Genomic DNA, 24,457 nt, shown 5'->3' with positions numbered 1-24,457 from the left:
GGAAGCTCCTCTCATAGGCAACCACAGCACAACTTCATACCAAATCCCCCCCTTTACGAGGTCTTTGAACACCAACCTCCTTAGTTCAGGGAACCAGTGTCAAGTCATAGGAAAGAAAAACAAACTGGAGAACCATCACCAACCTCTGAAAGGTTCACAGGGAATGGCATGTGCATGCTTCTGCGCAAAAACAGGAATTAGAAACTAGGACATTCTTCATGTAATTCATGCTGGGAGAAACAGAGAAAGAAACCAAGCAGGCAAAGAGGCAAGAACAGCAGTGCAGCACGCCTAAAACTTTAATCTTTGTTTTCAAAGAGTACAGAATTGAAAGTGACACTTCTCCTTCCCACCTTCCCACTCTCTATGCCACTGCTTTCTAAGTTCTCTGTAAAGGGAAATATTTCTTTGTTGATTAGTTTGACTTCCCTTCAAGTGAGGCATACCCACTAATCTCCAAAAGTAGGCCCCAACTCAGTAGAACACTGGCACATGCACTTCACTTCAGTCCACTCCCATTCATTTAAGTGTACATACTTGAACACCATTTTGAGTAGGGATGTTTTTACTTAACCAAAGAGGGAAGGAGGGGAGGTATATTTGTGTGGTCTTAACCAGGGAGGGGAGGGAGGGAAGACATACAAGGTACATGATCTTGTTCCCAATTTAAAGGTAGTTTTTAGCAGCAGTGACTGACACATTGTTAAAATCTTAAGCAGCAGCTTAACCCAAGAAGTGTGTAGCAGTAAGAAACCCCATGACACTTTAAAAAGGGTAGCTTTGAAATCACTGCTCAATGCCAGTTGAAGCAGCCTCACAAGGTCAATCAGACTTCTAAGTTTAAACACCCTCTGCTCCTAATGCCATCAATTAAACACGCTTCATTAATTACAATTACATAAAGAGGAAGACTGACAAGACAATACAAAAAATTATCAAGAGTGAGAAAACCTACAGAGTTCAGAAAACAGGATTCTGGAAAATGAAAGTGTTCGTTTTTTATTTTACATTATAGGCTTTCACTTTTTATCCCTTTGAAATACGTTTAGTTTTAAATTAATAAAGATCATAAACTAATAAATTGATATGTTCTCTAAAGAGACATAATAAAAATTCAGACATTACAGCACAGGATCCATCATTTAAATATTCCAATAATAGAACAGTTAAAGATATGCTGGCTAACTTTAGGATAAAATGCCTAGATAAAAGATGTGGCTCTAAGGAAAAGTGTGGATTAGAGGCAAATTGCGAGTGAAGCAGGTGATGCCTTAGTCTGAATCTGAACTCTCTTGCTTGTTGGTATGGTACTGGCTGACTGTTTCTTCCAAAGGAGCCATTGTGCCATCCGGCCGCACTCCCATTGGTTTTATAAGCTCATCTCTGTAAGAGATTTAAAAAAAAGAACATATATTAGCATAGGCACACATGTGTATAATGCAGTCACATACAGTATATGCTTTAGTACATAATGAGCCTTTAAAAGGAAGTTATTTCTGCTAAAGCCCTCCGTTTTTAAGAAAAAGGCATAAAAAACCCTTCCCAAATAGGTGGGAGGGGAAGAGCAGGACAGATAAAGACTTCATTCATTTAGGCCAAACTTACTTAGCCAATTAAAGACACCATGAAAAGTCAGTGCCTAAAAGGCTCAAGACAAGGGGCAGGTTCACTGTTTTGGATACACAAACTAGCTTTTCTTTGAAAAGCTCTCTGAGAGCCAATTCTTCCTAAAATTTCACCTGCCATTCTGGCTAATATACGCCCAAGCAATTTAAACAGTGATTTGATACATATTCATCTTGTTGAAGGAAATAAATCAGTTAAGAGAACAGACTCTGCCTATACCACTACTAGGGGTGTCTTGAGTATTTGTTGATTCATTTTAAAAAAGCTGACTGATTCTAATACTATTGCTTTTGTTTGTGGCAGTTTAATTACAGGATTTACAGCCATTTTAATCTCTTCAAGGCTCCAAAGGCTGCTCAGCAGTTAATCCAATTATATCTACTCCACAAGCTACAGCCTCATCTAAGAGATGATTAATTATTGATTAAGCCAATCAAAAAGTATTAGCAAAGATTTATTTTATCCTTACTTTTTATCACCTCATTTGTAGGTGGATTATGGCAGAAGCTGTAAGGTCAAAGATAACATTTTGATTTTCTGCTGGGAAAGAAAAAAAAAAAAGGGAAAATACCTCTAAATATTCAGGAGTCACCTTAAATAAAGGAGCAGAGGTTTGATGTCAATTTACCCCTTACTTGAAAGGTAGCCCAGTAAAACTGTCAATTTAACACACATCTACCACCCTCCCAAGTCACAGACAGTAAAACTGCATCACTCAATGGCAAAGCAAAAGCATCTCACCAGCTGTCTGTCTGGGCAGCACTACTCCCTTGGCTGAAAAAAGGGACAAAAATTCCTTGCACACAGCTCGTGATCCAATCTTAACACATCAGGAACAGCAAGAAAGGCAACCTCTGAATTACATGGCAGGCATCTGCTAGATATTGTACAAGCAAGAAGCAGTCAAATTAAGTCTCAAAGAGTCCTTTTGCTCAGGAAGAGCAGAGACCAGCAAGATAAATGCAGCTGTTTGTGCAGATGTGACAATCAGATACTACAGTAGTTAAGATCAAAAATGCCACAGGAGAAACTGGACGTGGAGAACCTGCTGTGGTTTGGCTAAACCAGGTCTGGTGGGAAGCTGCAGGCCAGGGAAGGAGGTTTGCAAGACCATATTCAAAGAGCATGGGCCAGACTCTCCCTCAGTCGGAAGAGTAAGAGCTACCTTTAAATAGACTGGAGAGGGCTTGCCATTATTTAAGGACTGACAGCAAGTCCTCTTGCTTCAGGCAATGCAATCTGTAGCATGCAGATTCTGCCCAAATGACAGCACTCTTAAATTTTCAAGAATCTGTTGAAGATGTGTGGAGAAGAGATCAAAAGAATACTTGAAATCAGATTTGAAAGGGCTCAAAACATGAAGATTACAGATACAGTGTCCAAACAGGACCAGAACTCTGCCAGCCTGCTGTAGGGGTCCCACAAAAGGCAAAGCTGGAGTCCTTTGGAGTTCTGTCCAATAGCAAAGACTTTTTTTTCACAGGAAAAAAACCCTATACATTTAAGGTCTTTTTGGCTTTCAAACTTTAAACACCATAATAACAAAACAACTGTCCTTTGCCATCTTGCAAGAACTCTTCAGTGCCACTTACTGAAGTTCAAGCCTCAATAGTGATTGATTACACTTATTTCTGAAGAAGAGTAATCTGAAGAGTAAAGTCCTTGCTCATATTTAAGTCCTAAAAGTAAAAAAATGGCCACAAAGAGCCAAAATACCTTTGCTTGTCCTCTTGAGAGGATCCTAGATTTTTGTTTCAAAAATCCCAATGCACATTCTTATATTGCAACATTTAATATTGCAGCCAAAAGTCATAGAATCACATAATTTTCTAGTCATTTACCATTTAATATTGGTAATAAATAAATGATAATTACTGAGGGATAAAGAAATTGTTCAAGAAAAAGGAAAGAGAAACACAGGAAAAACAAGGGCGCACAGATACTTATATCACAGATATCACAAAGATACTTATATCTGTAAATAGTCAAGAAGTCCTATCTCATCACTTGTCAATTATAAAGAAAGAGTTCTTTCTCTGCAACTGCCCTTTTCAAGCTTCACTTTCACATCCCACTACACACACTCTAGAACTTGACACAAATGTTTTCTCTCCTGGTGGGTCACCTGCAGAAACACTGAACATCAGATGCAGGAGACCAGACACATCCTTATGCTCAAGGCTTGGTCTGTGGTTTCTTTGGGAGTCTTTTGGGGATAAATGCACCAAGTTTTGCGTGACAATGCAATGCAGAACTCTGAGTCATGGATGTGCACTTGTATTTTCTTTCATGATGCTCAACAGCCCATTTCTTAGCTTACTCTGCTCATTTCCAAGTGCACCATAGCCAACTGTGCTGTACTGCATTTGAGGGTTATTCCCGATGATTTCCTCCTCTCTAGGCTTTAACAATTCGACCTAGGCTGAGCTTGCATTGCACTGAATAGCAAGGATGTTTATCAAGTACATTTCTGTCCCTGCATGAGCTTCCTGCTTTGCAAACCCTTGAGCAGGATGAAAGATGGCTGTTACAGTTTGTTGCTCTCTCTGTATTAGAAGGCTAAACTCTATACATCCTTCCTTAGGCAAAAGTTACACAGTAAAACTGAACTGTGTGAACGCAGAAATATGCTAGGCCACCAAAAGAAGAAGAAAGAGGAGAAGCAGGGATCAGCCTATTTTGCTTCTAACCATAATCTAGTCCTAAACCCGTGTAAAACATGGCATCCTTTCACCAGTGAAGATTTGACTGCCAGCTCTGAACACCACACAAGCTTACTCCTGGTTTCCAAAGAGGAAAATTACAGAGAGAGACAAACAGATGAAAAGATTTGGGCTGCCTAAAAAGGCAGTTTCTGAAGTTTGGAACAATTCTCTGCTAAATAACAAAAAGATTGCAAGAGGCATCACTCAGCTAAACCGAAGGACCATGCAAGAGCCCACATAGCTTATCCTTACCTGGCATGAACAGTCTCAGCCCTGCCAGCCTCAGCAATTTGCACACTTAGCACTGGCTGCTTAGAGACCTCAACTGTGCTTTGATACCCTGGGCTAACTGAGGATGAACTTACTGTTTATGGTGAGATAGAAGGTGGCAAGGGAAGTGCCAGAAACTGCTGGTTCAGCAGGCAGTTTACTATCCAGAAACTGGATGTTTATAGTACACTATAGAGTAGAACATTGAAGGCTTGGGCCTAGTAGATGGCAGCAAGAATTCTTCTGTATCCACGAAGATCTATACCAGCACAGTGTGTGTATTTATGCATGTTTGAACATCCTTATGTGACCTCCCACATACTCAAATGCACCTTGCAACATTCTTTTTCTAATGCAGACAAAGCATTCTATTCAAGTGTACTTAGAAACAGACCATAATTAAACAGTTGGTAAAATGCATTCTCTTCTCCCACTTCCAGGTCTCCCAAGAGTCCCTTCAAATATATCTATACAAGTTTTGGCTTCCTGCTTGCCATTTAGCTTGATAACGACTTAAAAATCATTCCCTTGTTTTGAAGGGTGACTCTTTCTTGTCTGCTCTCTGCCACAGGGCAGTGCTGACACAGGGAATTAATGATGGTGTCTGTAATCAAACAGCCGTCATGTAAACACCAGTCTGTTCCTTTCATAAAACAGTATGTTGGGGACCTATTCACCTCCTCATAATTGAGTACTACATAATAGTTCTGATCCTTTCATGTAACATTATTTTGTTCTATGATTAGAAAGGGGAAGAAAAAAAAGATCTATGTAACATTGCCTTCTTCATTGATCCTATGATTAATTTCGTGTTTTTAATGAGTATGGTGGCTTATTTAGACAGGTTCTCTTCCATACTCATTTTGTTGACTTCTGTTCAATGTACAACAAAACCCAAGCTGTGATAATTGGAGACCATTTCATCAGCAAAAGGATTCTTGCTATTAATACAAGGTTGGCTTGGAAAAAGCATCCTGACATTTTAAATTAGTCAATTAATATACAATTCTACCTGCCATTTATAATAGAAAAAATGTTAGTGTTTTTTCCAGACATTTTAATTAACACAGAGTATTTCCAATAATCCATTATATAGACAGAATATCATACAACACTGACTCAGGGTGGCTAACTTGATATTTTGCAGAAAATGGAAGGCTGAGTTAAATATTTTTGCAAATTTGGGGAGTTTTGCTCAAAGATGTGCATCATGTGCACAGAACACTGGTTTACAGTCACCAAACAATTCTTGAAGAATCAACAAGACACTTAATGCAGACAATACCCATAGAGACACATCAGGGCCAAGTTCAGGCATCTAGCATCAACCTAAGTAATATATACATCTCTCAAGAGCTGCAGTAATCAAGGTTTTTCATGTTCATTTATATCTATAATTTGTATACATTTAATTATTTAAAAAAAAAATATTTGGTCCAGCCAAATCTGAGCAAAATTCTAATTTCTATAAAAGCTTCTGTAGAACTAAAGTCTATGGTAAAATATTGGGGTAAGGGAAATGGGTTCAGAAACAATATTCAGCTTTCCTACCTGTATTTGGATAAATCAAAACTGGGTGATTAATTTTAATTTAGCCTCATCAATTGTCAATTACCCCATGAACAGGCCTAAACACCAACAACCTAATAGAACTAAAAAACTTTGGAAGTATGACCTGAAATGACCAAATACACGAATCAGTTTTACATCACCTCAACAATTTTAAATTTTTCATTGTCAATGGTGAAAATAAAGAGAAATCCAAAAAGCAAAAATCCACTGGCCTATTATGAAACAAGGGAAAAAGTGTCCCTTTATTACTCATAGCTTCCATAAACCTGTACACAGGGTACAGTGTAAACAGCAGGACTAATGAAGACTATAAATTTTTCAATGAAGCAGCACTGTTCTGCAAATTTGTTTTCTGAGTTCAATTTGTGTCATCAGGTAGCTTTCAAAAATGATACTCAGGCAGTCAAAGCCATATCTAGAATACTTCAGTGACAGAGTGGCCTGATTATCCTCATCAGTCAGGGAGCGGAAGCAAGTTTGTCAGTCCTTCAATGTTTTCTTTCATATCTTTCTCCAGTAAAAGTGTGTCAGCTTTTCAAAGCTTAGTTTCCATTCCTGGGACAATACCAGTGCACTAAACCAGTTTTGCTGCACATCACACAAGTTTACTCTAAGCTCTTGTTCAAGTTACACAGATAAATTTACATAAAGTCATTCAAGATGAGAACCAGCTCTTTGTTCCTGTTCAACTTCCTCCCCCTCTTATAAGCACTTACAACATTTATAACGCCGTATTTATAACATGGCACTTGCAAGCACTTATAACACTGCCCCAAACTGAAACTGTTCATGGCGTATTTCCCCTTCTACGATGACAACAACAAAGACCAGCAGAAGTAAGGACACCTGCCATGAGCAGTCTGCCTCAAAGCAAGATTCAAACCCCAGAATCAACCAAAGACTCCTACCAAAGCAACCTCTGGTTTGCATTTGTGGGGTGCAAATCACGGCAAAAGATGCATTCAACGCAGATTTAAGTGTCTGAAAACTCCCAGCACTGAAGGGCTCAAGCTTGAGGCAGCACAAGTGTTCTATTCCAAAACCAGATAGGGACTCTGAGTATGATCAGCGTGTTACTAACTCCTTATTGTATACAAGACTGGCAGCTTCCCAGTTTATTTAACATCTTCAAAGCCCCCGGTTGCCCACTCAATTACATTCATGAAAAATGTCCTACAGCCTCTCAGACCAAGTCGTACTTTCTTTTTCCTTCCTGCCAGCATTTCCCTCCTCCCCGATTTTTAGTAAAACAAAAAGTGTGGGAAGAACAGTCAAACGATTTTATTCATGTTATCACAGCCCCTAAAGTGGTCACACCAACAACACTGCCCCACAGTAATCACTACACTAAACAAACAAAAACCTTACTACAAAGAGTCCCAGCCCTGAAGTGTTTGCAGTCTAAGTGCTATAGAAGAAGCTGCAGGTGGAAGTAAGTGACACAGAAAGGTGACAGTAGTGCTACCGGCCAAGAGGGTAAGTGTCAGCACAGGGCAGCAGCTGCTCAGTCATTGTCAGTCTGTAGCAGGCACCGCAGCAGGTGTCTCAATCCTCCAAACTGAAAAGGCTCTTATGCTACAGTGGTGCCACTGGGAGTTCTTGTGTAACTGCTGTAGTGAGAGCAACTGACTTGTCTGCAGTCTTAGTTCATCTCCGGTCTCAATCTTTCTTTTTAAAAAACATTTCAGACCGTTTAGTCATTTTATTGTGGTACCCTTGATGCTCAGCATCTTAATTCTCTAGCTTACATAGCAATGATTCCAATTTAAAAAGTAGGTCAATTAAGATTATATGAGCATTGCATTTTCTTCTCTTTACTAAAAAGACTATGACATACTGCATTTGCTTTCCATGCAAATAATGTGAAAAAGTATCCAATTACTTCACTGACAGTCTCAGACCAGTTGTTCCAAGTTTCTTCCCTGCTTTCAATCCTGCTTGCAATTCAGTCTTTGAGAGCTAATGTAAAATTCAGATTCCCCTGCATATTTGGCTGTATTCCTAATCTTTATTAGAGATATTCAGCAAAACAAGTATTTTTACATTTCTAATAAAGATTAGGAATACAGCAAAATACTTGCTTTGTTGAATTTCTCTCAAGAGATCTTGTTATTTGAATATTTACAAAACAAACACATTTCTAGCTGCTGAGTTTTCCCATGTTTGAAGCGCGATCCACTCATATATTTATCTCCTACAGCTAATGGTAAATTGGTATTACCATTGGTTCCTCAAGAATGTAGAACTCTGCTTACACAGAAAACAAGCTACAGGCAATCTACAAGTATGTAGAAAGAAAAATCAGTAAATTCTAATCCAAGTGAAAAAAGTTACAGATAATAGCTGTGTACCCGTTTTGTATGTAGAAAGTTATAAAACAAAGATCAACTTTCTGTATCAATACTGTACACCTGTATGTCACACTGAGTACCATTTTCTTTCATTGCATTACCTTAGTCACATAAAACAAATGACAAAGACTGATTTGTAATCCAGTCCACACTTAATCTAATAAATCCGCAATAAGTCTTAAATGTAAATTCCATTTTAATTGCTCCATTATGCAATTTATTGTTTCCGATTACAACTATTTTCACATTGTATTTGTTCTTCATATAAGTAGCAGAGATAAGTAGTTACAATGAGATGCTACTGATTGACTCGGGGAAAAATGAGTACATTTGCCTTGGGCTTGGATCATGTCCCATACTTTAAAAGAAATTCTCTCCATTAACATCAGCCTACCTATTCAGGAGGCAGGTCCCCTCACCACCACATCTTTCTTATTCTGTCCTATCATCTCCTAAAGAGGTTTCCTCTGAAGTCCTGCAACATACCACTCTTTTCTTTGAAGTGTTAAACATTTTTCTCTGCAGTTAAAGTGGTCCTAATCCTCCAAAGAAGTTGATTCTAGCACTGTTTTGAAGCACCAGACCTTAGCAAAGAGCCAGGATACAAGCTGCCTTTCTCAAAAGCAGCTAGAATACAATACCTGGAAAGTTTATCAAACATGTTGACAAGCTTCATAGCTTCATATTCTTTTTGCTCCTCTGTCATTTCATCCATTGGATTGGGCATTGGTTCTTCTAAGTGACCAGTGATAAGGTTAATGCTGGAGGCGGAAAAACAATACAGTTTACATTTCTGTAGAAATATGTACATTTTCTATCTTCTTAATAGCAAGGAAGGAACTAACAGAAATCACCAAGACTAAAACTGTCTGAACTGCACATGAAAGTTTTTGTTATAAATAGCCAACCTTCATATTTATACCCTTTTTAGCCTTTTCTCATGAAATGTGATTCTATCTTCTTGTTGATTCACTGTATTAATTTCTTGTTAGCTACCCAGAAATGCACAGCCCCCCAGTAATTGTTATGTTGTAACCCACACACAGGGGAGTAATGATAGTGCAATGACAATGTCATGAGCAATAGTGACATAAATAGGAAACTGAATGACAGATACATGTTTGAAACTAATTCTGTACAGGCTTAATTTTAAAACTATAGACAGGTTCCAGTTAATTTCCTTATTCATGAAGAACTGTTGTATTAGTTTACTATTGCCCTCCCATGATAATGATTTTTTGGTCAAACCAAATTAAGTTACTTTACTTTGAGAATTTACAATGCCAGTTTTATTTTCACTGTTAAAACAAGTCAACAGTGTTACGGAAATGGTAACAAGCAGAGAAGTAGTTTTAAAGGACACTTTCAGGGCAAATTATCCTTTCAAACACTTTAATCACAAACATTTAACAGCCATACAGAAAACCAGATGCATAAATCAGCTGACAGTTGTCTTGAATATTTCATTTAAGTGTCAGTTTTTAACTAAATAGATGTTATAGTTTCACTTATATGTATATAACTGAATGTCAGGCTTTTCAAAGAAGAGCAGAGAGAAAACAGCACGAAAAAAATTCCTGAAGCACAGAAATAAAAAGAAACTTCCTGATTTAATTTCTTCACAGAGAAGCAATGTAATTCCTGTAACTTCTCATACGTTTAATCCTGTGTTTCATTCATGTACCTTAATAAGAATCTTTCAATAAACCACAACTCTCCATCACATCATATTACCACATATGTGTAATTCAAGGAAAACACAGTAAAACAGAAAAATAATATCCTTCAGATCTCCACTGTCAACAATTTCAGAACCTACTTAAAATGGCATCAAATCTTAGATGTAACATGACAAACTGAAACCTCTAACACCCAATCAATTACAATTAATAAAAAGCAACAGACAGCTTCTATATGATCACTGAATCCTTCAAATAAATTGGATTCCTGATGCATAACTTCTATAGAAATTATTTTCCTCCTTCCATATTTACATGTGACCCACTTGATTTTTTAGGAAAATTTTAGAAACCACCATTCTGAAGCTAGACCAAAACTGAAACTAGACCTACTGCTTTGTTCCTTTTCAACAAACTTCCGATTAAAATCTTAAGCCATATCTGACACTTCTGTTTTCTCCATTACAGGGATATACCCCACAAACAATAGTTGCAGTTTGGCAACTTCATGCGAGTTCCTAGAAAATCTGGGGCAAAAGCCACCCTTGCTAAGTTTGTACTATAACTTTTTTTCTAAAATTTGATTAAAAATCTCTTTCCACACTTGAATTTTAAATAGTTACTCAGGCTGATTTTAAATCATTGTCATTGTGATTTTTTTTCCCTCTGGAGCCATATGACTATATGATGGACAGTACTAGAGGCTGATTTCTCAATAATAAGACCATGAATTAAGCAGAAGACAGTAGTTAGTACAAGCACATGTAATTCCAAAACTGGCTTCTCTGGAAAACGTGAAACAAAAAAATTACGTCCAAAAAAAAAATAAAATCTAAATTACAACAGGATATGTAGAATTGAAAACACTACTATACTTTGGCTTTGCAGATTTGTATTCTTCTGTATCTGTATCTTCATCATCTGAGTACCAATGATCTCCTCTTCCTCCTGCCAACAGGCCCCTTGCTGCCAGCAATCCTGCGGCGTTACCATAGCCCGTGTACTTCAACAGGCTATCGACTGCAAAGAGCCATACAGAAAATTATTCAGCTATAATCAGCTACAAAACAAACCCCACCATAGTGCTACTAGAATTGAGAGTTATAGCAAGAGGCAAATGTACATATTACAGCAAGACCTTATACAGAAGGGGGGAGGAAAAGTAATTTTTACCTCTCTCTTTACAAAGAACAAAAAGAAATTCTGCTGCAATTTGCTTTACTCCAAGGTCAACATGTGTCATAAGGCGCACGAGTTTGTTTCTCACTGTTGTGCCAACTTCTGGACGATTTGATACATCTCTTAATGGAGGCAGTACCTGGCAGGACAAAAAAAATGGCATAGAGTGCACAGCAATATCTATCCAACACTTGCAAAAACTCCCACAGTCAACAGAACAAGGAAATACTGTAAGCTCTGTTCTTCAAAAAAAAAGTCAATAAAATCAGCCAACTATGCCTAAATGCTTTAGTAATGACTCTTGCTTCTTAATATATTTAAGTCTTCTGACCTGTCATTCTGAGCAGAAAAGCACTCAGTCTCAAATATAGACTTTGAAAATACAATTATCAGGAATTTATGAGCACAAATGGGTGTACCAAAACAGTTGGTCAACAGGCAGCAGTAAACTCATGTTCTCTGTGTCTTCTGTTTTGCTTGTGTATCTGGTAAAAGCATTATAAATACCATCCTAAGGAAACTCACAATACTAACATGATGAGTAGTTTATATAGAAAAACTATATGCTTATAATGAAAAAGCAGGAAAATAAGTTATATTGCAAGTTCTACTTCAAATTTCTACTGCTGAATTTCAAAAATGGGCTCTACATGTATAGAGAAAATGCATACTTCTCCCAGAAAACACTCCTTTAAAAGTTCAAGATAAATTTCAAAAAATATTTGGGACAAAACACTATTTAACATTTCTTCAACACTATCTTCTCATCAAGTGTCATTAATATTGTTAACTTCAACCCTCAGGAAAGGCAGGATGTGTGTCAATAATGGCTTGTTTGGCAAACTAAGTCCTGCCTCCTTGTGTGTATGCCTTCAGAGTCACAATCTACACTAATTTTTTCCACATTCACAGGATATATGATATGATATGATCTGCAAACAAATCTGGGCCATAATATGGGATATTTAATGATCTGAAGACTCTAATAAGAATTAAGGATCTTCAATGGTTTACTTGGGAATGAAAAAAAAGATGCCAATAATTGTCATAAGAAATTGCAGGTCCTTTGTCTTCTAGGTGTCTAATGTAAAATGTCATGTCCTGTGCTAAATTACTGTACAATTACTACTGAAATCAGACTCACTGGGAATTGATACTTAAACAAATGAATGCTACAGTATTGACTACTTTGAAAAAAACAGACCCCTCTTTTTCAAACTAAGTATTCAAACAATTAGCAAAAACATTTTACTTTGTCCCTGCTTACTCTCCCCAATGGGGATAGTACCATGACTGTCATTTCACAGTGTGTTGTAAGAATGAATTAATGTTTGTAGAGTACTCTAATACTAATACAGTGATGAGTGCCAAAGGACAGTCCATAAGGAAATTAATCATACTGTCTTCAGATCACAATTTGAATAGTGCACAATAAATAAAGCCTAAGGCCAACACTTAACAATGAGGGTAATTCAAAATATCAAACATCCAGTCATGCAGTTAACAGTATCCATCCATTCTCTGCACTATATGAGGCAGTGGTCCTGTGGTAGGAGTCAGCATGCAATTATATCCTGACATCTAGATGCCGAGATGTCGTAAAAACATGCAGACAACTTCATTTTCTAGCTTCTGAACATTTGGCTCTGGAACTTTTTTTAGTTAACAGATCAGCAGATTATCCTGAGAAAGAACTGCTGCGAGCAAAAACAATAAAAAACAAGAACAAGTTTCTTAAATTCCTCAAAACCACTTTTCTGGTATAGATAAAACAGGCATGAAATATATGCTCTTTTCCGTTTTAAACTCCATTTAGGAATTCAGGCACAGCTTTGATCTGGGAGTAGCATCCAGGATGCAACCCAAAAACCACTGCAGCTTAGGAAAAAGAACGTTTCTCAGCCGCTTTCAGCTGTCTTTCCCTTGCTCATCTTTTAACTTCTCTCCACTTGATTTGAGGAGAAGCAGCAAAACAAATAGAAAACACCACACCCAACCACCAAACTATACAGACCCTTTAGATCTTTAACCATGGCATGGAAATCTTTTCTCCTGTAAAAAGCCAACCCACAGTCCATACTGTATTAAACTGCTCCTTTAAAAGACCGAGGGATGAAGTGTGTCTCTGTTCAGGAACAGAGTTTTACTCTGCCAGGACAGCTTATACACACTGGCACACAAGTTTCAATCCCAATGATTCCTGCCTGCTGAGGTCAAATTAAAGCTCAAGTAGAACCCATCAAAACACCTGTATTCTCACATGCTACCACACAGTTCTGCAAAGTTTTATCAACTGCACGGAAATGTTTTTATATGCCAGTTGTAAGAGGACAGATCTCACTGAGTTCTTTGCCCCATCTCATATGATCCATGGTGACTCACAATAACACAGCTTTACAATATCCCTGATGTTATCACTTAACTGCACTACAAAATGTATCATGGAACTTAGGCCATAATATCTACTGATTTATATGACTGAAAAATTATTTCTATAGCACTGTCCTGCACTAATGTACAAATCTCAAAGTTTATCAATAGCTCCATATTCAAATTTTGATGAATATTTTACTTACCTGAGCTTTGATAAACTTCCTGATATTCCTATGAGTTCGGCAGCATTCAGTTAATAAACTGAGAACTGGAGTCAGACCTTCTCTATAGCTGCTTCCCTAAAATAAAACCAAATACAAATAAAACATTTTGTAACAAATTTTCCTTTACAAATTCTATGAACACTTCAATGAAGTTCTATATGACAGCCAAAATATGAACTTTACATAGTCACACACAAGCACAAGCAAGTAGCTTCAGATATTCACAGGAATTTATTCTAAACTTTGAGATGTTTCACAATCTAGAAGAACATCCATATTTGTGCTAATACTGGCTGGAAGGTTTGGAACAAGCTTTACATATGTGCACTTTTTACTTTAATGAAAGAGGTCCCTTTTGCAAGGAACCCCTGCAGCCCATACCTTGTCTATTCTCTTCTCCATGAAATCCAGTAAAATTTGAATTGCTCCCATATTCATACCATTGTATTTTATATCTGTTTCTTCTTGGGATGATGGATTAATAAGAACATCCAAGCAAGAAACGGGAACATTGCTTAAGAGGTTGATTGCATTGCTGAAACAGATTTTAAAAATTCATTATTCATTTGGAAGAAAGAATTAAAAACAGAGTACAACTCCCCATAAACTGCTTGTACAACTACGATCAAAAAGAGGCCCTACAACTCAAACAATGCTTTATTTTGTGTTCTCTGGTGGCACGCATTATCGCCGAGTGTCAGCTCTTGGGACAAACAAGGAAAAAGAAAGACAAAAAGCTCCAAAAGCAATACTGCAGCAGTGCAGTAATACTTCCAGCCCCCACAGTTCCCCATTCCATGGATAAGGCACAGCTTCCAGCAGTGAGCTACAGCAGCTGATCTCAAAGGACAGTAGGGGGAACTCTCACATTGATTTGCAGTGGTCAGTTTTTTCCTCCTTGAAACTTATAACATTTTACCACATATCTGCATTACCATCATTAATGTGACAAAGTACACCATAGAAAACATTTCCCCCTGATGTAACAGTAGGTCACGGTGGTAATTTCTTAGGTCCTCTGAAATATTTTCACTTTTATTTAGCTTGTAGTGTAAATGAAATACAGAAGGTTTTTAAGACATTAAAAAAAGATTCAGGTTTATTTACCAAGCACTACCTTTCAGTAGTAGCCACCCGTAGTTACTCTACTTCAGTAGAGTAACCAGCATCTTCACATTTTGCAACACACAAAGAGGAGTGCTTCCCAAAGAGCCATTAAGTGGTTTAAATTAGATCACAAGATTCCTCCCTCCTCTTTAATGGAGTAGGACGGAACTTACTTTGCAAGGTACACATCCCTCGAGTTTGCTATCTATCCTGTTCTCATTGTCAACAGTGACTTGTGTTTGCACTGTTGCTGCATATTGGGCTCAATTACACAGATGCTGCAAAAATTAGAATTCTGTCATTATTTACTTGCTCATGTCCAACTAAACTTATAAAAGGATGTATTTAGAAATACTACAGAACTATTCAGGTTTACATACGCAGACTTCAAAGCTATCAATGAAGCAATGAGCACTGCTGTTTCAACAATCGGTGAAGTGTTACAAGAATGGAGAAAACTTCTCAAACAACTTCATTTAAGACTTTTAATATCTACTTAGAAGCTGCTCTCTGTTTTTAAGTTATTAATACAATTCGAACAAAGAATTAGTAAAAGAGAAAGAAAATCGCAGCGATCAGACAAGACAGGATTTCTAACAAATGTGCTGGTTCTGGTTTGATCAGAGTGGGTGGCTGTTCCACACTGTGCCATCTCCCTTTTGCTCTTTTAGCAATTGAAATTCAGACAACTATTACTTTTGGGAATGCTTGTTCTCTTTGTTTTGTTTCTAATTCCTGTTTAAGATATGTCTTTTATATCATGGAAGTTATTCCTCTCCAATAATTCAGGAATAGTCAGAAACAAAATAGACTGAAATTCAACAAATATTTGATGCCTTCAGGCCTTTCATCAAAAGTTCTCTTTTTACCAGTTTCTTATTAAACAACCAAGTTCCCAAACACCTACAAAATTAATTTTCTGGATCACTGTGTCTGAGCTATTCTTTTCAATAAATGAAGCCCGGCTTTCTGATCTTTGTCACTCCACTGACAGTTTTATTTGTGGTAGAGGAGTGTATGAAATTCTCCAGCTACCAGGAAGTCAGTGACTATGCACAGATCTGCACAATAGTGTTTGCATTCCTACTCCAGGGGGTAGAAATACTGCGTATATTACTCTCTCCTTCTCGGCTTCCTAGAGATCATTAATCACTGGGACATGACATCCACCCACTCATGCTCCCAGCCCCCTCCTGATATGCAAATTTAAAAGCAAAGGCCTATTTAGAGCTGCTGAATGCCTTGATTAAAACCTTGTTAGTGGCAAAAATGGCACTCACTCTAATATGTGGTACTTTAAGCTGTTCATATTCAAACATTAAGTAATGACACGACAGAATAATGACAACAATACGAGGTACTAAATTAGTTAAGATATTCTTACAGGTAACTTCTGCTTATTTATTAGAAATAGAGTCACATTGACAATCAGTACATCATAGCACAGGGCATGTATCCAACACTGATGTTCACATAAAATAAATCCTCAACTTATATATTGAGAGCACAAGCATTCAAATGATGTGCTTTAACAGGCTGCCCAAACCCTTCATTTAAGCATCTTGGGTTCTGCACATCAATAAACTTAGGGAAGTGCAAGTCATTGGCAATCCTAAGAAATACATGTCTCCTTGATGCTTCATAAAGTTTATTCTGCATTCAACACTGTTTGTATTTTATTTTACTTTTGACAGATTTTTCCTAATTGCCTTACTGATAGGCTCCAAGTGGAAAGCAGAGCTGGAAGTTATGCTCTGCTCTCTGACTCACACCTCATCTCTAGCAATAAAGACTGCATGGTCAGAGTCCAGCATGCTGAACAGCCTAAATGATGACACAGTCTCTCTTTTTTAGCTACAGACTCCTAACAAGAGTTTACTCATTCCTTAGTGAAGCTCCTATCAGGAATTAAAGTTTTGCTTGTCCAAATACATCAGCGGGCCCTTGATCCAGGCCCCAATCCCTCTGAGGATTTGCAGGGGCATTACTTCTGACTATAGGTTTTCTATTCCAGAGTTGCCTTGTGATGAATAGTCTTGGTAGAAAAGCATATTCAATTATTCAGCTTTCATTACATCCTTGTAGCATTCAAAGACAAAACTCAGGCTCTGCAAATGGGCTGAAATATTTGAATCGCAAAAGTCAAAACCTGCACAGAGCTCTTCTAGCATGTGAATCAAGATCAAATACTACATTCAACAATGCTATACTTGCACTCTTTACTCTATGAACTCGAGCTAAGTCAACTAGCTACAGTTTGCTAACAGAGGGAGAAAGTTGTTTTCTCAGCATAACAGAAAGTGATGTGGTGCTACACTGAGTCTGATGGAGAAGGGGAAACAACTGAAGTGACACAAAGCAGTGATGTTTGTCCTCATTTCTTTTCTGTTTCACCCTCTCAGAATTACAGAGAACCTCTGCCTTGACGTGGTGTCTCCAAAAGGTCCACACGGGCAGCATCACTACACAAAATATCCCTTCTGACTGAAAAGAACAAGGACAACAATCACACCTATACTACATATTCTTCACAGCTTCCTACTTCTTTATGTAAAGCCCTTTTTAGATCTCATCTGCAAGTGTTTGCAAAAGCTAAAACCAAAAGGACCTGCATAAAATGCATCCTTCTGCAATAGCACAAGATAACTGAATTTTACAGGGCAATGTAGTTAACGAGGTGATTAGACTAGTTGGATTTCTGGACAATGAAACAGAACTTGAGAAGAGCAGCCGTATAATAATTCACCAGAATATTGGGCTCTCTGTGAATTTATCCACAACTGTTAAATTCGCCCAGCAGTGGGGAATTTATTCCCACCAGTCCCTCCCTTCAAGGAGGATGAGAGCTCAAAATGCCCACCATAAGCAGCAGTACTGACTGCCTTTTAGGACACAGCACCAATTTTAGTCATGGCAACTACTGCCACAGAATACTAAATTATTCCAAGTTAGTCTGCACCAGCTGAGCAGGGCTCTGATGTAGGATTTTAGGGTTCACCTACTAAGACTGTTGATCTCTGAGAGATTTCCAAGATTTTAATCAAGTTCATTTAACACTTTCAAGATTGCTGGGTGTGAAAAACTGTGTATCCTTCTTCCTAGAGACTGCTGGTTCAGAAGATCTTCAAAAGATCCTACACTTAGATTTATGGACATCTCTGAAGAAGAAAATGGCAACACTCTTTCACTGCTGAGAGATAACAGTGAATTGTGTTTGAAGCTACTGTACTGTCAGGCCCTGTGAACAGCTGACCTACTTGGATAAAAGTAAGAGTTTCACAGAAAAAGAACAATAACACTGAACAGAAAACCACCACCTCACTAAAAATAATCTGATTTTTGATTGAATTTTTTGCTGCAAATACCTAACAGTTGGGTGCAGGACTGAGGAAACCCCCCCGCCCACATACCTAAAACTACAAGATGATTCACTCATTTTTGAAAAAAAAAAAAAAAAGGAAAAAATGTTTGTACTTTTAATGAAGCAGTCTAGAACTACTGGGGATTAAATATCAACTTGTTACTTCCATCCCAATCCATCAGAATTGCAAAACTTACATATGAAAATCTCAAAATGTAGTTTTTCCATCAGCTTCTGTGCAAAACAACAGAAGTTGCATTCCACTCCAATTTACACTACTTCTAGAACTTCCATATGTATTTTCATCCTCAGATACACACACATGCACATAAAAAAATTATAAAAAGATGAGCTTCATAATCATTGGTAGAAAATAACAACCTTGCCAGTCACTTTCTATCTGGAACAGAGGACATGCTTAAACAATATTTGAGGCAAATAGCTTTCATCAAAAAAATATTAGTAATATTTTACTCAAAATGAATAGTTTTTGTTGTTTCTCAGATTTCCATTTTAGATTTTAGTCAAATTTCTACTTAAAAAACCAAACAAAAATCTTTTAACATGGACTGGTTCTGCAGTTCCACCAACCTGTGCAACTCTTCAGTTTTGTCTTCAGTAGGGCCCGTGGTTAATAAGCAGTGTCGAAGGATGGCAGCCATGTAACGAAATTGATGAGATTCATTCTATATAAATATAAATTATGAAGATATTTTTTCATTTTGAAGATTGCAAGTGAGGGTTTCAGGTCACTAGAATAATAAAAATTAAAGATGGGAAATACCTATTAGATCATAACATCCATCCCTATCAATAAAAGGACTGTACCTTAGAGTTCACTAAATGCTTAATTCAACATAACTGTCATAAGCTGACTTCAAACTAGGCCTTGTAAAAGTCACTAGGGAGTATTTTCCAGTTAAACGAACCTTTGCTACCAGAAAAACCAATTAAAAGTGTTTGCTCAGTTCCATAACATTATTCTTAATATACCACTGCTATTTTCCTTCTTGTATTTACATCAGACCACCTCTTGATTTAGATTATGCACCTTTTTCATTTAATTTGCCTTCTCCTCATTTAGGCCTTTTGCTGCCAACAGTTTCATTCCCTCCACTCAGTCTGTTTCTTTTCCTAATTCACTTGCTTTTGTTCCCTTGAGACCTTCCCTCCATTTCATTAGTAACTTCTCAGCAATCTTATTTGCCCTACTTTTGCTCTCTCCAAGCAATTCCCCCTTCCAACCTCCCACCAGACAGCAGCCACACAAAAGTGCACCAGTAACTGCAATCATTTAACTGTGTGTAACCTTGTCCTCACCCTTTTTCAATAGGTCTCCTTGGCATCCATCATATGTTCTGGTGTGTTTGACTGAGCACAAAGCGCCCCAATGCATCTTTTGTAGCATCAGCATCCAAATCTGCCGGCTATACCACCTGCAGCTCTTGTCTGGCTTTGCTACTTTGAAACTGTCTCCAGTCATTAAATACTGGTGTTTCAAATGGTTCTGTCCCCCTTAGGATGGATCTCCTTTAGCTTTCTAACCCTCACACCTAATTTCTCTGCTCTCCTTTTATTTTCCAACCTGCCTACTGCTTGGAACCTCTTCAAATTCTGTATCTTCAGCCCACCTCATTAACACGCTGTTTACTCTTCTTACAGATCATTAAAACTGCCACTGGGACATTCACTCAGCAGAATGTCAACCAACATATCTGGCTAACAGTTATCAACTACTAAAAAGCTCTTTAATTTAAAGGTTCCCTGCTTTTAGGAACTTCTAGTAAGGAGTTATTATATAAGCTTTATCTCAAAAAACAAAATAAACTTCTCCTGCCCCAGGATGTCTTAAACTCTCATTAAAAAAAAAAAAAAAAAAAGCTGCATGCTTGGACTTTTCAATGAGGAAAAGATTTGTGGGACAAAACCTCCCTCATCCCACAGACAGCAGCCACATGAAACCTCATCAGGTAACACCACAGCTGTGTGCCATCTCCTGCCTGCCTGTCTGCAGTGAGCTGGGCTTTACATCTCTACAGATTCAGCATTTTGTAAGAGTAAACCAATGTCAAGATCCAGATTTCAAGAGCTAGCTTTTTAAGAGGTGAACGTGTAATACAGTTTCTTTTCCCAGTTTTCCATAAAGCTGTGTTACACTCTTTTTTACCCTCTCTATACAAAGAACTTTGACAAAGTTAAAGATACTTTTAATAAAGGTCTAAACCAGAAATATTAACAGAAGAAAGAAACCTCACTTTGTTTATATTTCCTTGAAACTCAAAGTATTACCTTCTCAGATCCCCTCATCACTCAATCTTAAATTTCAGGATTTCATATTCAGCATATCCTTGAGACATTAAATCAAAGAATAAACTTCAGATTTTTCTCAAGTTTTATATTCCTTAAAGTTATGATTAATGTCTTATTTGCTGTCTAGTCCAATGCACTAAAGAGAACAATTATTTGTCAGTTTTAACTACTGTGGATTTTGATCAGCTTTATACTCTGCATATTTACAATGGTCAGTGAGAAGTTAACAACAACGTTTTAGAGACAATATGATGTGGACTAAAAAGAAAGATTCCCTATATAATTCTCTTACTGTAGCACAAATTTGGGTTATTCAAAATTAGAGTTCATGTACCTACTGTCATGCTCAGAAAAACAGATGAAAACAACGGAGTCTTCTCAGTTCTATTACCCTATTGCTATACATCCAGAGATGTAGCCATCCGATACTTTTAGATTACACAGCTTTTCCTAGCCATTAGTGAACAACATTTATCTTCTTTTGTAAATCTCAGGCTTTTACAAAATAGTATTTTTTGCATGTTCTATTCAAAAACATACAGTTTTACCTCGCATCATATAATCCAAGCTATTCTTCCATTACATAGAAAACATATGGATTAGATTTTTTGCCTAAGTAGTAACAAGAACAAAAATGTTATTTTGGTATTCAAAGCAATGAGCATTAAAGACTCAACACCTCTTGAAAGACCAAGATCATCAGTTCTTGACAGATTCAGAATTCAGACAGACAAATTTTCTCAGATTGGTTTTACATACAGAGAAACTAGGATGCAAAATTTGAAGACTACCTTAGCTACTATTTTGAAAAATGCAACTATATTCCATCAAAATTAGAATAGCAAAAGTTAAGCACTAAAATCCTTGCCCCGGGACCTGGACAACAACTGTCTCTTCTGTATCTACCTGCTGGTTCTGGCTCTCCCAGGCTAAACAAAATCAATTGAAAAAACACTTCAGCTAAGCCTTACCTTGCTGTGGACATTCCAACTGTCAAGTGTTACATTAAATAGAGCCTTTAGTGCCTCAATGGCACAATCTGTCTCTTGCAAAGATAGAGGAGGCCTGTCACGATCTTCCGCTGCTTTATATTCTTCTGTCCATCTTACACTCAGGGAACTTTCCAAAGCCTGAGTCAAAACTTGCACCCCTTGTAGTTCCTGACGCAACTGTGATCTAATATCTGTGTGCAGAAGTGACAAGAGGAAGAGCAGACGCAAATCAAAGCATTTAATGTCATCAACGCACTGTTGGTCCTTACATTTTTGCAGAAGATTGCAGAGCGTTGCTGCAAGATTCAGTTCAAAACTGAGCTGCTGTGCAACTGAACTATTAAAAATTATGTTACAGAGGCATTTTAAAGCTTCTACTATAACAGGAAATTCAGACACTCTCTCCAAAGGATCTTCCACATTGTCCAGCTTTGCTAGCCTCATAAGGATCTGCATGTTCCTCTTTGTGGTTACAGGCACTAAAACCTTCTTGTCCCTGGAGAGAATCCGGAGGGCCTCCAGGCAGGCAACTTGACATGATGTTTTTGTGTCTTTTTCAAGGATGTTTAGAATTCCCTCACACAGTTTCTAGGCAAACACAAACAAACAAAAAAGGAACAGTTTTAGTGTCAAAATATTGATGGCAATAAGAAACTACTTTTGCTAAGCTTCCATATAACTTCTGAGTTTCCAGCTGACTTGAGAAACTAGGTATTCCGTATTAGCTCTTCAAAGTATAAACTGTTACAAAAGGCCTCCAGAGAGCACCAAAAGCAGTTTTCCTCGTGGATACAATCCAAATACATCAACATTTGCAAAAGCATTAAGCAAAATGGCAGATGCTATTCTCTATTGTCAAAATTGCCGCTATTGTCAAAATACTTCACTGATACTTTATACCCACATGATTGCAGGGGTAAACATTAATCGTTTAAATGCAGCATGAGAAAAATACAACACTCCAATAACCTGCAGGTCAGAACTGTAACATCTGAATTACAGAAGAATTACCTTTTATAAGACAGAAATGGACAATTAGATGATCAATTAATGGGCAGAAAAGACAGGACAGAAGAGATTGCTTGATGTGAGAGGACTCTATAGGATTTTTATGCCTTAAGCTCAGGACAACATTACTACTACTCTGGGGTACTAGAGTCAGAAGTACAGTTACAAAGAAGTTCCCAATACAATACAAACTGCATTGTACCACACAGGACACTGTTCCTCCACACTTCTCACCTCCCAAGCCCTCCCAAGCTTTGTGTCTTGACCATCAAAATGAATAAATTACCAAAGAAGCCAGAGCAGCAACTGAGTTGAACAGCCCTAGTGCAGAAGTCTGCTAAAGACCTGAAGTTCATATTGTGGTCTCAAGCAGTCTGTGTCATGTAAGTAATTACAGAAAGCATAGGAATCATAGTAAAGTATAAAACAGTTCTTGGGGAATGGTCTCCGGAATTTCATGTTTCGCCATCACCACCATAACGAAAAGGTGAGGAGCACAGAAGCCCATCAGCCTGACTCAAAGTTCAAAACAAAGGTTCCACTTAGGACATCCAAGCAAGTTTTGTTACTGTGATCACTTACAACTAAAGCCAAAATAAAAAAAATTAACAAAATCAACAACAAACATTAAGTCTACAGCAAATCTAGAACAGACACTCCAGAAGAATAAGGGAGAAAACAACACAAGTCTTCAACAATGTTAAAAGACAATCTGTAAACAAAGTCAGACAGTAGGAACTCTCAATATGATTTCTAGTATGCTTTGTCCTGGGGTTAAGCCCACCCAAAAGTACCACCCAGACAACCAAGATCTTGACTGCATCTCCACAGCTCTGACTAGATTAATCCAGTAGAAAGTTTGAAAACAAGGAATGAGCTCCACCTCTTACTATCACAGAGGCAACAGGAGAAATCTTTATCAGAATATTAAAGACATGGCAATAGTATAAAAACCACATTTGACCACCTGTACAGGCATAGAGGTACTTACCGTGGCTGGAAAAAGATACTCAAATACAAAGAGTGCTTTTCAACATTAACATAAGATCTCACACAGATCCATACAACCCCCTGACTTAAGTATGGTATGCTAGATCTGCACTAAATGTTTCTGAAGGTGGCATCTTTGAAGTGGTTTAAAAAATGTCTAGGAAACAAAAAATGACAGTCCAGATCCACAGCCAATTACTTAGTCACAGCTCAACTTCTTACAAGAATTTTGTTTCTATTCCTAAGAGAGATTTCCATACAATTAACTGTGCTTTGCAAACTGAAGCAACAGCCCTGAAGCCTGTTTGGTTTTGAGGAGTAACACAGAACTGAATGGACAATTCACAGAACTCCAGGAAAATGCCAGTTTACTCTGTTCTCTGTTTAAGTACATTTCTATGAGACCTAGCAGTTATTTTCTTCCTTGTTTATATCAGCTGCAACAAAGTGGTCTGTAACAATTTACTCAAATTCAACTGCTGGTTCACCAACTGGACTCTCCCTCTCTTCAGATGCTGTGTAGGCAGAACCATACTAACAACACTAGCAGCCAAGTTACCAGCCTTCCCAACACCAAGATGCTGAATGGACATTTCAAAGACAGAGCCAGACAGACTGCATTATCAGTAAATACATCCAGCATAAAACCAGATCTGATTTCTCATTAACAGTGCTGAAGGTTTCTTCTAGGCATTTAAATACCAAGGATC

The 24,457-nt window shown here is 37.7% G+C and overlaps 1 protein-coding gene across 1 annotated transcript in view; it reads right to left on the bottom strand.

Annotated features, from left to right (window-relative positions):
* Positions 1-281: 281 nt before the first annotated feature.
* RIC8B (RIC8 guanine nucleotide exchange factor B) overlaps positions 282-24,457 on the bottom strand; it is a 34,850-nt gene continuing 10,674 nt past the window's right edge. Inside the window, exons 3-10 of the mRNA XM_027663956.1 lie at positions 21,729-22,337; positions 19,039-19,133; positions 14,361-14,514; positions 13,959-14,054; positions 11,377-11,521; positions 11,079-11,223; positions 9,166-9,285; positions 282-1,383 (exon numbers count right to left, since the gene is read on the bottom strand). Coding sequence (XP_027519757.1) covers positions 1,272-1,383; positions 9,166-9,285; positions 11,079-11,223; positions 11,377-11,521; positions 13,959-14,054; positions 14,361-14,514; positions 19,039-19,133; positions 21,729-22,205 — 1,344 coding nt within the window. The 5' untranslated portion in view covers positions 22,206-22,337 and the 3' untranslated portion in view covers positions 282-1,271. The remainder of the gene's footprint in view (positions 1,384-9,165; positions 9,286-11,078; positions 11,224-11,376; positions 11,522-13,958; positions 14,055-14,360; positions 14,515-19,038; positions 19,134-21,728; positions 22,338-24,457) is intronic.

The sequence above is a fragment of the Corapipo altera genome, unplaced genomic scaffold (genome assembly GCF_003945725.1).
Source record: "Corapipo altera isolate COAL_440 unplaced genomic scaffold, ASM394572v1 1, whole genome shotgun sequence".
Taxonomy (NCBI): domain Eukaryota; kingdom Metazoa; phylum Chordata; class Aves; order Passeriformes; family Pipridae; genus Corapipo; species Corapipo altera.
This window is presented reverse-complemented; position numbering and strand designations above follow the sequence as displayed.